Below are 17,443 nucleotides of genomic sequence, written 5' to 3' on the forward strand. Positions count from 1 at the left end.
GACCCACAATGCATTGCGCGCGAAGAAAAAGGCGCCAACACAACTCCGCAGACGGCTTTTGCGGACGGCGCGCGACTTGGCGAACATTCTGCGCATGCTCCGAAGATAGCAGCCGACAGCGCGCGCGTTGAAGTATAGAGGGGATGGCATCTCGGCTTGCGCAGCGCCACTGACGTAGCGTGACTGACCGCGAACGACGCTCGCCCGCGCGCCGATAACGTTGGACTATAAACGGGCCTTAAGAGGTGCGTTCGCAAGCAGCCACATGTACTTCAACCATCCGATTATATGCATCTGCGGCAAATTCCCTTTATTGCCTCACTATTCCTTCCCAATGGCAATTAAATTTTGTTATATTGAAATCTTGTACAAACACACTATTGAGATTGAAAATACATGGTGTTCTATGGACAAGAAGCTACACTAAAGTTCGTTATATCGAAGCTTTAACTTATTTAAAAGAATCAGACAGTTCCCAGCCCTGCATCATTGCCACAGTTGCTTGACTAGTAAATTACTACTCATTCATACCTAACCAATTTAACCAAATTGAAATTTCATTACAGTTGCCCTTTAATGGGTGTACACGTAAATGTCTCAAAAATAACATGCAAAAATGGCTCAAACATCCAAATGAGAGGACTGCTGTTGCATGGAGTTTATTGAAAAGGTAACATTCTGTACAAGGTCCACCTTGCCTAATCGACGTTCTTGGTGACACTGAAGACAAACTGGAGACAGCCAAGCTTGATAAGGGAGCCATGGTGTAATAATGCCGTGCCTTCCCAGCCAGCAGCACCAATGGGATTCACACGGCAGCTGCATGTCCTCCTTGTGCCCTGTTAAATATATTGTCATCATTGGTATATAGCAGCATCAACTACTCAGCCAAATGTTTGACATGCTGCCATAAGAACCAGCAGCAGCCTATTACTATTCTATAGCAGAGCCTCTCCAAAGCCTTGTGTTAGCCAAGTGAAAATTTCATCTCTCCATTTTACCTCCCTAGGTACCAATTCTCTTACCCTACAAAACTCTAGAACAAGGGTTCCGAAACTTTCTTCAGTAGGCAGTTTAGATTTATCAAAGCCACCACAGCAGCAGCAGCATGCAAGGCTTGTAGCAGTGCAATTCATGGTGTCTACGCTAAACACATTTCATTGCTGCTCGCAGAGTGGTGTGTAACATGGCAAGTGCTGAAATCCAGGGAAAACAGCGGGAAGGCGGGCGATGGAAATTCAAGACGATGAGCAAAATGAGAACAAAGTGACAATGAGAGCCAAGGTTTCGCCAAGTGGACTTGTCTTCTTCAAGGCGACATATGCTTTCCTAAGCACAGTGTATATAGGTGGGGTTCTTCTAGAGGGCATAAGGCTGATGGGTGTGGCAATGAGCAAAGGTGCGTTAGCGGCGAGAGTGTCGAATTGAGAATAAAGGAGTGCTGTGCACAAGGCCAAGGACATGGCCGTCTGTCAATCACGGGGCAACGGCCATGTCAGCCGGCGTGTGTGTATGTATATATATATATACAGGGTGTCTACCAAGTTGACATTTCCAAATTCCCTGAGTTTTCCAGGTTTTCCCTGAGTGCCGTTGCACACTTCCCTGAGTGATGCAGAACTATGTTTTATGTCAAGACGGGCTGAAACCATATCGCCTGATGCTGTAACTCTCTAGTAAGCACATGAAAAAATAAGAAAGTGGTTTAATCCAATTTGAATACTAAGGAGTAGTGTTTATGTTATTCAAAAAGAGAATAGAAGGCAGGGGTTAGTAAAATGCACAGCAAATAAAGTGTCTTCGAAAAAAATTACAAATGAAGTCGGATATTCACAAATATACGAATAAAAAGGAGATGCAGATAGTAGCAAATATATTCGAATATGAGCTATTTCTATCAACTGATAGCAAGCTCAGTGGTATGAGGCCCGAACCCTGTCACAATTGAGATTCTCTCTCAACCGCTCGTAAGTCAGCCTCAACTGTCCTGACATACTCTCAGCCCGCGCATGACGCCTGAGTGTTGTGTTTCACTGCTCTAAAGAGTTTATTTTGCTTTGGATGCGGGACACCTGCATCTCGGCATCAGCCAAAATTTTGTTTTTTGAGCTCAAACTTCTTCAAAACGGCGGCAGCAAGCTTCCTTTCCCGCTTATTCCTCAATGCATACATCATTTCTGTTCTTGTCCCCCTTTGGCCACTCGTTCACCCCAAGGACCATTTGAAGCATCTTGGCCAGTTGCACAGTCCACGACCGATTTTTAGAACTCCCTAGGGGTCGGGAAAACGTTCGAAAAATCGGCGAGTTGGAAAAAAATAAATGCGTGTCATTACTGCCCTTAGTGGCTCTAACCGCGACAGGCACGTTCGAAAACGCTCTGAAGCCCTATCGGTACACATATTAGGCATATCGGCGCTCGTACTGTGACAGGAAATACAGGGTGCACGCGTGTATATTTAAGGAATGCATATTGTGTTCCGTGGCAATATCCCCTTCTAACGCTTGTTATGCTTCACTACAATACTTATGCGTATGCTTCACCATGTAACATTTCTGTACAAAGGCGAAGCTGACTTTCGGAAACCGGCATTATGCAACGCACCGTATTTTCTAAGTTCCTAAGCCAATCACGAGGACCATAAATTCGGAGTCCGTGCCATTGCTGACAGCAGCTAATTCTTTCAATAAAAAACTCGGCATCCAACGGCAAGAAGCTTCAGCGCGAACGTCGAAGCAGCTAGGCCTTGCGTTGCCGCAGTGGTGGCAACGGCTGCCAGCGGATCTACGTGCGAGAGTGCCGGTTCGAGGTGGCGAAGTAATCAAAACAGCAGCGGTGGTACCTTTGATTATTGCCGTTTCGGACCCGCGGTCACGGCAAAACGTCCGGAAAATCGGACGGCGAAGAGTTCTTGCGTCCGAAATTTCACACGTTCCGATACGTTGACTCTATGGGTTACGTGGCGGTGCCGCGAAGCCGTCCAAATTATCGGGAATCCGGAAACTCGGTCGTTGACTGCACACTGGCAACTCCTCCAGCCGACCACAGCGCGTAAAACACGATTCATTACCATTCCTGTCTGTTGCTCGAGCCAGCATTACCGCGACTTTCGACCCTTTCAATAAAATTGGCGCTAATTTTCCCTGATAGAGGCCCAAATTCCCTGAGTTGTCCCTGACTTTTTCCAGACTACTCAAAATCCCTGAGAATTCCCGGTTTTCCCGGTTGGTAGACACCCTGATATATATATTTTACAAGCATTGGTTTCTGCTAGTCCTTCTATTATCCCTTTGAGAAACATGATAGCCCACAACCACCAGACAGGCCAGCTGACATGGCCGTTGACACGTGATTGACAGACGGCCATGTCCTTGGCCTTGTGCACAGCACTCCTTTATTCTCAATTCGACACTCTCGCCGCTAACACATAGAAGGACTAGCAGAAACCGATGCTTGTAGTATATATATATATATATATATATATATATATATATATATATATATATATATATATATATATATATGGAAGAATGAACTAAAAGAATAAAAAACACTTAAATAGAATGAATAAATAAATAAAAGAAACTCAAAGAAAGGAAAAAACACGAAGTGGTTGTTGCCTATAGCTTGAAATTTAGCATAGCTAATAGATTCTAAAGCTCCCTTTGAAATGTTTATGCCTATTGGTTGCAATGTCTTGAACTGATGGATAAGGTACGATTCTCTGTATTTTCTTCATTGTTCAGAACGAAAGTTTGACTGTAAGATGTGCAGCTTAAGTTCATCAAAGTTATGACCTGGTCACTTGAAATGCTCGGCGATGGCTTTGTCAAGCTTTTTAGCAGTGTCCGCACAATGTCCGTTTAATCTGATGTTCACTGATTATCCCGTTTCAACAATATATTGTTTCTTACAGAAGGAACATTCAAGCATATAAATCACATCCGAACTTGTACAAATAAAGCTAGATTTAACTTCATCTGTATAACAACACAACAACATATATATATATATATATATATATATATATATAGTAGGTAAAGAGCAATTCTTCAGGCTACCTTTCAAACGTAAAGAACTTGAGCGGTGCTACAAGGTAAACAGAACAAGTATTTGATTTCAACAGTTTCGATCGGTGGACCGATCTTTATCAGGGTTTAAAAAAAAATGGCAGTTCGACCCTGGCAGTGAAGACACCAGACCGCACACCGGTGGACCAATCTTCATCGGGGTTTACAAAAAAATGGCAGTTCGGCCCTGGTAGTGAAGACACCAGACCGGGTGTGCAATCTGGTGTCTTCACTACCAGGGCCGTACTGCCATTTTTTTGTAAACCCTAATGAAGATCGGTCCACCGATCGAAACTGTTGAAATTAAATACTTGTTCTGTTTACCTTGTAGCACCACTCAAGTTCTATATATATATTGTTACACACGAGGTGTTTAATGCAGAACCAGATGAATCTGGTTGACAGGCGCGGTTGTTGAAGAGCGGTCTCGCGGCAGCTTGGCTAACGTCGTTCTTCTCTTTCTTTTATCTGGTTGTCTGCACGGCAGGCGTGGTTCATGACAGCTTGTGACATTTCCCCGCTGGCAGACGAAGCCCGCCAGGCAAGTCAGTCATCTCGTCGGTTGTAACGCCTCAGACGCGCGACGTGTGTCACTTCAGCCTTGGCCGAGCATCCTCCACTGCTCGTGAGACGCGCAATGCGGTAGTTTACTTCGCTGAGGCACTCCAGAATAACGTAAGGGCCGACGTAGTGGGCGAGAAACTTCTGGCACAAGCCACGCTTCCGCAACGGCGTCCAGAGCCACACAAGGTCACCAGGATCGAAGTAAACGTGGCGGTGACGCCCGTCATAGCGTATCTTGGACCGGTCCTGCGATGCTAGGGTGCGTAGCCTAGCGAGGCGTCGCGCTTCTTCTGCTCGACACAGGATCTCATCAATTGATTCGTTGTCATGAGCGAAGTAGGGAAATATGGTGTGGAGGGTGTAGTGTGGCAAACGAGCATACAGAAGGAAAAATGGTGAGTAACAAGTGGTCTCGTGTCTCGCGGTATTGAAGGCATAGGTAATGAAAGGCAAGATACTGTCCCAATTCTTGTGTGCTGAATCGACGTACATGGACAGCATTTTGGCAAGCATTCTGTTTGTGTGCTCGACCAGACCATTAGTTTGTGGATGGTAGGGCCTAGAATGGTGGAAGCTACATGAACACAGACGAAGGGTTTCTTCAACCACGTCCGCAGTAAACTGTCACCCACGATCGCTGATAACTATGCGAGGAGGTCCATGTCGGAGTATAACGTTAGCCAGCAAGAAGATAGAAACTTCTGTAGCTGTGGCCGATGGCAATGCGGCGGTCTCACAATAGCGGGTAAGGTGATCTACGCAAACGATAACCCAACCATTACCCTTGGAGGATCGCGGGAAAGGGCCCAGACGATCTATACCAACTTGCTCAAAGGGGACGCTAGAAGGGGGAACTGGTTGAAGCAGGCCATGTGGCGCTTGTGGCAGACGCTTGTAGCGCTGGCATTGAGAGCAGCTGGCGACGTACCGTTCAATCTTTCCGCATCTTAGGCCAGTAAAAACGTTCTTGAGCCCAGTAGAGTGTACGTGTGGAACCAAGATGACCGGAAGTTGGGTCATCATGCATGGCGTGTAATACTTGGTGGCGAAGGTTCTTGGGGACAACTAAAAGGTAGCGTGCACCGGTGGTCGAGTAGCTCTTCTTATACAGCGCGCCTCCATCACGTAGGCGAAAGCGACTGCCTGCAGGTGACTCCTGTGCTGCCGCGAAGAGCGGTTGTAAGCTCTCGTCCTTGTGCTGCTCGGATATGACGGTACCCATATCCGGAAATTCCGGGGACACAAAAGCGATGTATTCATCAAAATTGTCCGCATCACATTCAGTTGTTTGAAGTGGCATCCGAGAGAGACAATCAGCGTCAGCATGCCGCTGGCCACTTTTGTAGCAAATAACGAAATCGTATTCCTGTAGACGGAGGGCCCAGCGCGCTAGTCGTCCTGAGGGATCCCGCAGATTCACAAGCCAGCATAGCGCATGATGATCTGTTATCATAGTGAAGGGGCGCCCATAGAGATACGAACGAAACCATTGCACGGCGAAGATGACCGCCAGACACTCTTGTTCGGTGACTGTGTAGTTGCGCTCGGAGCGACTCAAGGACCAGCTAGCATAAGAGATCACGTGCTCACTGTCGCCAACATGCTGAACTAGCACAGCACCGATGCCTACGCCGCTGGCGTCGGTGTGAATCTCAGTTGGTGATGAAGGATCAAAGTAGCGAAGAATTGGTTGGGATGTCAACAGGAACTTGAGCTGGTGAAACGATGAGTCGCAATCTGCAGTCCACTCAAAGGGAACGCCTTTTTGGAGAAGGCGTGTAAGGGGATGAGCCATGTCAGCAAACCGGAGAATGAATCGGCGAAAATATGAGCACAAGCCCAAAAAACTTCTTAACTGCTTGACAGAGTTGGGTACTCTAAATGCTTCTACGGCCGCAGTCTTTTGTGGATCTGGTCGGATGCCTTCTTTAGCGACCAGATGGCCAAGCACAAGAGTTTGTCGTTCCCCAAAACGGCATTTTTTTTAATTGAGCACAACACCCGCTTTCTCCAAGCAGTTCAAGACCAAATCCAAACGTTTGTTGTGCTCACTAAACGTTCGCCCGAAGATCACAACATCGTCTAAGTAGCACATGCAAACTTCCCATTTTAAGCCGCATAATATCGTGTCCATGAACCTTTCGAACGTTGTGGGCGCGTTACACAACCCGAAAGGCATCACGTTACACTCGAATAGTCCGTCGGGTGTTACAAATGCTGTCTTTTCTCTGTCGTCCTTGTGTATAGAAATTTGCCAGTAACCTGACCGTAAATCGATTGAGGAAAAAGTAAGATGCCACAAAGAGACAGTCGATGGCGTCGTCAATTCGTGGGAGCGGATATACATCCTTCTTAGTAATGGCGTTTAGGCGACGGTAATCAACACAGAACCGCCATGTACCGTCTTTCTTCTTCACCAATATCACGGGGGCTGCCCAAGGACTAGATGATTCTCGAATGACGCTTTTGTATAGCATTTCTTGGACCTGATCGCTGATTATCTTGCGTTCTGACGGGGATACACGATAGGGTTTTTGTCAGATTGGCTGGGCGGCTCCTGTGTTGATGCGGTGACGAGTTCTGGACGCGAGAATCTATGGTGGGCTATCGTGCTGCGCAAAGTCGAATACCGAGGTATGTTTCGTAAGCAGGACCATCAAAACTCGACGCTTGTGATTGCTGAGTGACTTATCAATCATGGAAAGTATCTTCGAGCTCCCGGGGCTCGAGACACTGATTGCTCCTCCATCGGGTAGCTCTGTAAGTACTGCCACCGATACGGGCGAGTCTTCCTGAAACGTGGCAATCTTTAGGCCTTGAGGTAACACTGCCGCTTCAGTGGAACAGTTTAGCGCCCACAGCCCCGCGCATCCATTGGTCACTGAGACCACACAGTGCGGAACTAACACGTTTTTCTTGAGGCAGTTGCGATGTACAGGTTCCACTGCAGCATCGAACGAGATAGGAGTCGGAGATGAACAGGCGACGGCAACACGCACCGTGGATAAGGCGGGCACAACTGCATCCTCAGACACGCACAACACACTCTCCGGGCAAGCTTCACCTTCAAAGAGCACAGGTGAAACACTGGTGTCGACACTGAGTTCTCCCATGCGGCAGTCAACATTCGAACCACACAATTGCAAAAAGTCAATCCCCAGAATCACGTCATGCGAGGAGCGAGGAAGAACAGTAAACTCTGCATTAAAAACTTTCCCACCCAAAGACACATCCACGTTACACACACCAATCGGGTATAATGCTTCACCACTGACTCCACGGAAACTTGTGCACTGGTCCCAACGAAACATAACCTTGCGTCCCAGAAGGCCTTTGAACCCCACACTCATGACCAAGACAGTTGCTCCCGTGTCGACTAAAGCCATTGTAGAGACCCCATCAATCAGTACATGAACCTTATTCATTAGCATGAAAATAGTTGGAGGCAGTTGAGTCGGCAGCACACATTTTCCAGCGACCTCACCTCCATCGGCCGCGCTGGCTAGTTTCCCGGCGGGGGCGACACGAAAAGGCGCCGAGGCGATGGTGACGTGAATCGTGGCCGAGGGGATGGTGATCGGGAGGCTCGGAAGGCTGGTGGTGGCGTCAGAGTACGGTCGGAGGCAGGGGAGCGGTAGCGGTTCCGGGTTCTTTCTTCTCCAAAGTAGGTCTCCTGGGCGGTGCATCGGTCCTCTCGAAAGTGACTTCCTGAAGTGGAGTCTCCTGGCCACTGAGTGCGCAGTGTACGACCGCTAGACCGCATAGTCGACGCTGACAATCCATAGTTTGATGTTCGGCGTCGGCTACAGTACCTAGCCATATGGCCAGGCATGCCGCAGCAGTAACACACTGGCGAAGGGCGAACTTCAGAATGCGGATTGAAGTATTCTGCCAAAGACATCGGTTGAGGGTAACGAGGCTCTTCCCCTTGATAGTCGTAGGTAGCGGCGAGTGTTCGTGGACGAAAGTTCCGTGGGCATGGATCAAAACGTTGAGGGGGCGAATCATTGCGTGGTGGTTCGGTCGTAATGTAATGCGGTTCATCTCTCGAGCCGTTAAGATCCGCGACGTTCACCGAGTGGTTCCAAGTAGCCGAAGGGGGTTCCCAAAGAGTGTCTCGGAAAACGGAGGAGCTGCAACGTGGCGCCGCATAACGTGCCTGTTCGTCATGTCGCTGGAGGTCCTCGCGGACTATCTGGCGGATGCCGGACAAAAGGTCTGGGAGCGGAGGACTCGTGTCAACACTTGCTACAGTCGTTACATTGGCCAGCCGTCCAAACTTCGGTGTAATTCGGAGAGTCTTCAGCGCCTCGAATGTACGGCAGTGCCGTATCAGTTCTGATACAGTGTGCAAGTTCTCTTTACCAATGAGGAAGTTGTACACGTCTTCCGCTATTCCTTTTACCACGTGCCCCACTTTACCTTCCTCTGTCATTTGAGGGTTGACAGTTCGGCACAGCTTCAAAATTTCTTCGATATAAATACTGCAAGTCTCGCCGGGTACCTGAGCTCTCTGGGCTAATGCGAGTTCCGCACGTTTCTTCTATGCGTCCGAGTCACCAAAAAACTTTTTGATCTCAACGAAGCGTGTCCATGTAGTTAGCATGTCTGCGTGGTTGCCATACCATACCAACGCCGTACCGGCCAAGAAGAAAACAACGTTCCTAAGCTGACTGGCAGCGTTCCAGTTATTGTATTGGCTTACCCTTTCGTAATGGGTTAGCCACTCATCCACATCTTCCTCTGCCTTCGCCGAGAACGTGCGTGGCTCTCGGTAGTGATGGATAGGGACTGGGCTCGCCGAGGCACTACTGGTGAGAGTATTTTGCTCTGTGGCCATGATTGAGCGCGACGGCGAAAGTCCGGCGAGGCAACGGCTTCGGCGTAGCTCTTGTGCTGGTGGCTCCGTTGTAGGTCGTGGGAGTTACCCCGCACAGCTCCACCAAATGTTACAAACGAGGTGTTTAATGCAGAACCAGATGAATCTGGTTGACAGGCGCAGTTGTTGAAGAGCGGTCTCGCGGCAGCTTGGCTAACGTCGTTCTTCTCTTTCTTTTATCTGGTTGTCTGCGCGGCAGGCGTGGTTCATGACAGCTTGTGACAATATTATATATATATATATATATAACAATATGTATAACGCTTGATACATCCAGGAACGCTTTTCAAAGTGCTGAAAGCCACTTTCAGATCTAGCAGCATTTGCGTGGTTACCATGTGGCAACTGGTTGCTTATTTGACATATTGTAATGGTACAACTGCACTGATCTGGTGCATTTTTCGTATTATACAGACTGCATTGCAATTAAACTTTACTCAGAATAAAAAATTCACTGACGATTGTGATACTCCCTAATGTAAAATTTTAGCACAGCTGTATAGTGTTTTCATTTCGCGATATATTGGCTGGTGCGGAGAATCTGTCTCGTGCAGCACGTTGGAAATGGCGCTAAGTGTGGCACGACTGCTTGCTAATCAGGAGATCGCGAGGGTGATGTGTGGACGCGATTTACAGCAGCTGCCACAGACAACCTCCACTTTTGCAGTGCTTTGTTTTTATACAGATGACACACACTATTCTAGCGCTATCTCATAGCCATAAGTGCTGCAAAGCCCCTTGTGCACGGCACTACACTTTTGCCATACCCTTCTCCTCTGCTTTCCTCCTCACCACATTTTTTCATCCCCGCTGCACTCCGTGTTCGCTCTCGTCTTTCACTCGGTTACCAGGTAAGACACTGATGCTTGCCACGGGAACGGGCACCTAAGAGCTGTGCTCTAAGATACACAGCAAGCACTTTGATCTGCACTGTAAATGCACAAGGCCATGCAGCACAGGGGTTAGCATGCTGATCAGTATATCGAACTTCATTTCACGACGCTGATGATTTCTGACATTAGTGTGCAAAAACAATAGATGCATTCTGCACATTAATTTGCAGTACCTAGAGTGGTAACCATATGGCCAGCATGGGCTACATTACAGGGCATGGAGCAGTATGGGGGAAAAAATGTTTTGCATGTTGATGTGTTATCACGAGTTCTCCAGTCAAGAGCCCTAGCCTTTCAGAATAAATACGAACAGGATGAACTGTAAATGCCAAAGGCCTAAAGGTTGCATGTTGGTGACGCTGCTTTAGTTTTTCTTGTCTCGTTCACCTAGAATTCAATCTCACAGGTTAGTATAACTGATGCCCTAATTTCTAGAGAAATCTTAAAACACATTCATGTGCAACATGGTCATCGACAGGATGGCTACGAGAACATCCACAATTATTTTAAATTTAACAAAAAATTCACTTAAGGCCATGATTGTCCAACTATGTGTTCTCACTTTAACATTGTAACCACTATGGTTAAATACGAAAGAAACTGGGCTCTCAGTGCACAAGTTAAACCCGAATTTTCAATTTGAATCTATCTTTCTGTTTGTGCAGCGTTAAAAAAAAAAGAGTAAGAGAAGAAATGCACAAGACATGTGCTGACTTGCAACTATCTTTTCTATTAGGAATAACTTCAATTTGAAATTGCTGCCTCTAAGCCTCCCTGACTAACATCAACCAATACCAAACAAATTCAAATACAAATTTTCTACAACGCCAAATGTGCTTAAATTTAGCCAGCGTGCTGTGGGTCGTGTATTGTACAATGTGCGTTGCATAATTCAACCTCAAAACTTTGTTGCCATGGTAATTAATGCAGTTTGCAAGCAGAAGTGCAATTTATTGCAAGCTCTAATAATACTCTAAGTGGCACGGAGCCACACACTGATGATAACCTTGTTGAAACGATTCAGCTGAGTCAGTGAAACAATGATAGTGAGGTGAGCATATTGGTAAGTGGGGGTGTGGCTGAAATCAGAACTCATCTCACGATGACTATCAAGGGTAATGCAAATAGCAATTGAGCAATGTAGCAGCAGACAATATTCCTGAAGTCACGTTTATTTAACATGTGTAATGGTAAATTTTAGCGTTTCATTGCTTCGGCTATATGCCATATACTCCGATATTGTCCCACTTTGCTATGGCACTCACTTGCCAAGGTCGCCCATCAGCATGAAGGCATGATGCCTACGCAGTGACAATTGTGGGGTTCTCACCCGTGCTCTTGGGACAAAGAAGCAACAACACAGTAGTGCAAATCAATGCCTGCTAGTCGAGTTGCTATCCACAAAACATGCCGATGAGCACGCGACAAATCGTGGAAGTCCGACTCACCGCGACCGGATAGTGAGCGAATATGTTCGTCCCATGCTGGATCCCAACGCCTGGTCGTTTGCGCGTACGGTCACGTGAACGAGCCCTTGTGCAACGGTCTCACAAAAGCATAAATCGGTGCACGCGCAGAACGTCCGCACCGCTTTCCGAACCCGAACCAAAGAGGAAGGGCCTTCTCCTTTCCGCGCCCAAGTGACCCCGCTGTTAGGTGGCGTTAGCAGAGCCACACTCGCACCATCTCTCGCAATGCGCTTCAACCACACCGACTGCCGTGGGCACGAGGCTATGCGGCGAAGCCGGATTACAGGAGATTGGAGCTATGCGGGAAAAAAACATATCAGGGGACGCGTGAGAGTCACGCATCTCCACATCCCCCCAACCTTAAATCACTAGATATTCCGGCGAAACATGTCACACGGTCTAACACCAACACGTGCTTCGCAAACAAGGTAGTACATGCAACAGTGGTCGCGCCGAGGAAATGTCCACACACTGTCCATAACATGCGAGCCGACATTGTCCTTGGGTACACCACTGGCGTCCACTGGTCACAGCAGCAGCTCTGCAGACTCAATGGCACGATTCCAGGCCAGGACTCCAGAAACAGCGACGCAGTAGCCGGTACGAGCAAGTGTCACTTGTGCCGATGCACCCTGCTGGGAGAAGCTGTTGGTGACCACCGGCACTTTTCTCTGCTGTCGAGGGTTGCGAGCTGGATATAGGCGGCCGCCGAAGTCACTGTGCCGAACTTGCCACAGCATCACCATTGCCCGGTGTGGCTCGATCGTAGTCGGGGGCAGCAGCGCAGATGATGTGCAGGTGACAGCAAACCAGGGGCAACTCCAATCATGCTGCATACACTCAACGCACTCAGCAAACACTAAAGTAGTGCAAGGAAGAGGAATTCTGCATGCGCATCGCCCACGTGGTATGATGTTAAACTCAGCTATAGCAAAAGATCGGGCAGCTACTCAGATGCTAAGTTCACGTGAACGAAGCTCGCTTCCTTGAGTCGAACGAGTAATTTCAATTCGTGCGAGGCTAACTAGAATGAGGGAAGCAAGCTTCCCTCATTCAAGCAAATACCTCAATGCACGATCCCCCAGGTTGTGTCCCTCCACGTGCGACAGGCAGCTTCGTAAAGCCTTAGGCCTAAAGCGTCGCTACCTTGACAACAACCGGCATCCAAAAAACAACACCCAAAATGGGCGCAAAACAGGCAGCCACGAGGAGACGTCAGCTCTGTTAGGTGGTCCTACCCCGCTCGGTGCGCACAGCATTAAAGTTGACGGCGCCCATTGTCCCAGACGGTGTCGGAGCGCTCGGTGCCAGGCTGCAATACCAGTCAGCCCGTAGCGGCACCCGTGGCCCACGGTTCCTAGAGCCGCGACTTCATCAGAGTCAAAGAGATAGAAGAAGCTATTTACATAAGACATTCGAACCACCCACGACACTTCCGTACTCACTCCAGGCTTGCCAATGCTCTGCGGGCACTAAGCCTCGCTCTCCCAGAATGTAGACCACGTGGTTCTTGTACCGACGAATGTCGTTAAAAATAAACACTTGTGAAAAGGCTTAGCTTGTTGAAAAGTTCAAACACTACAGCCACCGTCGCCTCGTTCTCTTAAGCACGCCGCCAACGCTAGCGATCAAAATCCATGCTAGCCCCATGCTTCGGTTCAAAGGACTTGACCAAAGCAAAACTGTTAAAACTATCGTCCGATGCCCCAAGAGGTCCACGTTGGGCAGCCAGATGTGGGGTTCTCACCCGTGCTCTTGGGACAAAGGAACGACAACACAGTAGTGCAAACAATCACAAGGGCATTTATTGCACCTTTCACAGATCAATGCCTGCTAGCCAAGTTGCTATCTACAAAACATGCCGATGGGCGTGCGACAAATCTAGGAAGTCCGACTCACCACGACCGGATAACGAGTGAATATGTTCGCCCCATGCTGGACACTAATGCCTGGTCATTCGCGCATACAGTCACGTGAACGGTGGCGCGTCCGAACGAGGCCTCTCGAGACGGTCTCGCAGAAGCATGTATCGGCGCACACGCGGAACGTCCGCGCCGCTTGCCGAACCCGAACCAAAGAGGAACAGCCTTCTCCTTTACGCGCCTAAGTAACCCCACTGTTAGGTGGCCTTAGCAGAGCCACACTTGTGCCATCTCTCGCAATGTGCTTCAACCGCGGTGAAGCCGGATTACAGGTGACGGGAGCTATGCGGAAAAACAACGTATCAGGGGACACGTGACAGTCACGCATCTCCACACAATGAAATGACTGAGTAATGATATTGATTGAACGACAAAGGCTGATAGCAACAATGGCATGATGACAATAAGATGCAGGTTCCTTAATCATAGCAATGGAATAACGACAATGTGATGATGACAACTGGATGAAGGAGAGGGAATGACTCCAAAGGTAGGAGTCGGCCATAGTGGCAGGACCAGGGACAGCTGGCCTCGCGGTCAGCAAGACTGGCGGCACAGTGGGACCAGGCACAGGGAGAAGACTGCGCAATGCTAGGGAAAGGGCAGGAAAGCCCCTAGAAGGTGCCCACTTGTCTGACTGCCCAAGAAGGGGCGTTTTCCAGGCTGAGGCTTGAGCAACACATAAGAGGGTATACTAGGCTGCAAGGGTCTGTCACCGCTTCGATGTGTTCCCTTACACCGTAGCTGCATTTCTCCATTCACCTGCCCAGTAGGGAATGAAGTCCTGCTACAAGCTGGTGGGAGAAAAGCTGCGTAGGTGCGTTTCCGCAGGTTGTACCAGTGGCATGGCCTGGGGCCAGCCATGTCATGGCTTGCCTGTGGTTTGTTGACCGCCTCCTCATCTCCCGTCACTGCTTCTGGCAATGAAAGGTTTCAGGTCCGAGACGTGAACTGGACCTCCGACTCGTCTTCCTTGGGAATCAGTCAGCTTGTATACCAGAGGGGACATTTTGGTCTCCACTCGGTACGGGCCTAACCATTTGGCTGACAGGGAGGCACAGATGTCTTTGGCAGTGTCACTCAAGACATGGTTGTGTCTGAGGACGAGATCGCCACTACCGTAGTGCACGTCCCTATGTAACCGGTCGTATGGGCCTTCTTGATTGATTGATCAATATTGTTTTTTGGCGCAAGGGCCAGAAATGGCCAAAGAGTGCCATGACGATTGGTGATGAATGGAAATCGTATGGTTGCATATTGGCCTAAAATATTCACTGTAAATGGTGTAAAATATGTATCTATTAAAATAACGTCAGTGCTATGGTTATAAAAGTACATTGTGAAGGATTAGATACTAAAACGTGTTAATATATAGCAGCACTAGTGCCTCTCCAGGGCCCTTCAGCACAAGGGCTGCGAGGCATGTGTTCTGTAAATGACTGCACTGCAGATACAGCCTCTAAGCAGAGGCTGTGCTACAAATAGCCTGGCCAAATAATTTCTATGGTATTCGTTTCTTCTAAGAATTCGAGTACTGATTTAAAATTAAATAGAGGGTCATTGCCTAAAAAGAAGACTGGGTGCAAAGGTATATTATGACGGTATAAGGAAGGGAAGAACTGTTTTCTCTCCTCTTATAATAATGGGCACTGAACAAGAATATGAAGGACTGTAAGTCTACTGCCACACCTAGTGCATGTCGGAGGGTTAGTTCCAGTTAGAATACACGAGTGAGTGCTATAGGTGTGCCCAATTCTTAATCTACAGAGCAGTACTTCCTGGTGTCTTGTAGTTTTCTCAGAGATCCAGTTCCCTATTTTTGGCTTAATTAGGTGCAGTTTGTTGGATACCTGAATGTCCCATTGCCTCTACCAATATTTCCGTAGTTTATATAGTAAAAATGGCTTAAGGTCTGTGTACGGTACATGTATATTAATGTTTGCATCACAAAAAGCTACAGAGGTAGCCCTTTCATCAGCAGCTACGTTGCCCTCTAGACCTCTATGGCCAGGCACCCAACAAAGAACAATTATTTGGTTCAACATGTATGCGGAGCATAAACCTTCATTAAGGATAGAGTTTTTGTGTTTTCGTAGACTTGATATGCCACTAACAATGCTTAATGAATCTGTGAATATGAAAACCTGTTTGTTTTATATGTTTCACAGCAGAGAGGATTGCGTATGCCTCAGCTGTGAAAATGCTGGTGTTTGATTTTAATGCACCGGACGTTGAAAATGACGGTCCGAGAGCTGCATAAGCTACACCATAGGTAGACATTGAAGTGTCTGCATAAAACTCTGCACAGGAGTACTTTGCCTGGAGTTCGAGAAAGTGTGAATGTATGTGCAACTCAGGCGCATGTTTTGCTATTGCGACGAAAGATATCACACTGGATATGTCTGCCATTCCCAAGGTGGTGCAAGGTTAGTGGGAGTCATTAGGACTGTTTCTCGATGTTGAATACCGGTTTCATTAGCCAGTTGTTCTAAGCGCACAAACAGAGGAGCTCGCACAGATGGGCGGTTACGGTGAAGTCTCGCAGAAAACAAGTCAAGTACAGTTGAGTAACACGGATGTTCGTTACGCAATTTACATTTTAAAAAGTAGCAGAAGCTTAGATATGTTCTGCGTAGGTGTAAGGACCATTCGTTCACTTCGACATACAGACTTTCTACAGGGCTTGTCCTAAATGTGCCTGTTGCCAGACGTATACCTAGATTGTGGACTGGGTCGAGAATTTTGAGAGCACTATCCGATGCGGATTGGTACACCACGGCTCCATAGTCGAGGCGTGATCGCACAAGGCTCTTATACAGGCTAAGCAAACACCTCCTGTCACTGCCCCAGTTTGTTCGAGAAAGTAGCTTCAGCAGGTTCATAGTCTTCAGGCACTTCGCTTTAAGATATTTCAAGTGGGGAATGAAATTAACTTTTGTGTCCAAAATAATACCTAAAAATTTGTGTTCAAGGCTCACCGATAGTCGTTCTTCGTTAAGGTCAATAGTGGGTTCTGGTGACATGCCTCTCTTGATTGAGAAGAGAACATATGTGCTTTTTTGTGGGTTAAATTTAAAACCATTTTCTTCTGACCACTTTGAGAGTTTGTTTAGGCCAAGCAGTAGCTGTCTCTCGCAGATGCTAGGATTGCATGACCTAAAAGCTATCTGTACATCGTCCACATAGACCGAGTAAAAGAGTGTGCTAGGTATGATGGTATGCAAGGAGTTCATTTTCACAATAAAAAGCGTACAGCTCAGCACTCCACCCTGCAGTATACCTGTCTCCTGTATGAATGATCGAGACTGCACATTGCCAACTCTAACGCGAAACGTTCTGTCAGACAGGTAGCTCTCAATAATAGTCAGCAAGTTGCCATGTATACCCATTCCAGAAAGATCCTGAAGGATCCCAAAGCGCCACGTTGTGTCATATGCCTTTTCCATATCAAGGGATACAGATACGACAAGCTGTTTGTGGATAAAGGCTTCCCGGATGTACATTTACATGCGAACAAGCTGGTCTGTTATCGATCTACCTTCCCTGAAACCGCATTGGTATGGGTCTAATATTTTGTTGGTTTCAAGATAGTGGAGCAAGCGTTTGGTCACCATCTTTTCAAAGAGTTCGATTGGGCAATTTGTCAA

At 47.7% G+C, this 17,443-nt stretch overlaps 1 protein-coding gene across 4 annotated transcripts in view; it reads right to left on the reverse strand.

Moving 5' to 3' along the window:
- Positions 1 to 634: 634 nt before the first annotated feature.
- LOC126536989 (PHD finger protein 12) overlaps positions 635 to 17,443 on the reverse strand; it is a 199,353-nt gene continuing 182,544 nt past the window's right edge. For all 4 annotated transcript variants that reach the window (XM_055073153.2, XM_055073156.2, XM_050184074.3 and 1 more), the window contains one exon: positions 635 to 839. In XM_055073153.2, coding sequence (XP_054929128.1) covers positions 699 to 839 — 141 coding nt within the window. In that variant the 3' untranslated portion in view covers positions 635 to 698. The remainder of the gene's footprint in view (positions 840 to 17,443) is intronic.

This window comes from Dermacentor andersoni, chromosome 3, assembly GCF_023375885.2.
Source record: "Dermacentor andersoni chromosome 3, qqDerAnde1_hic_scaffold, whole genome shotgun sequence".
Taxonomy (NCBI): domain Eukaryota; kingdom Metazoa; phylum Arthropoda; class Arachnida; order Ixodida; family Ixodidae; genus Dermacentor; species Dermacentor andersoni.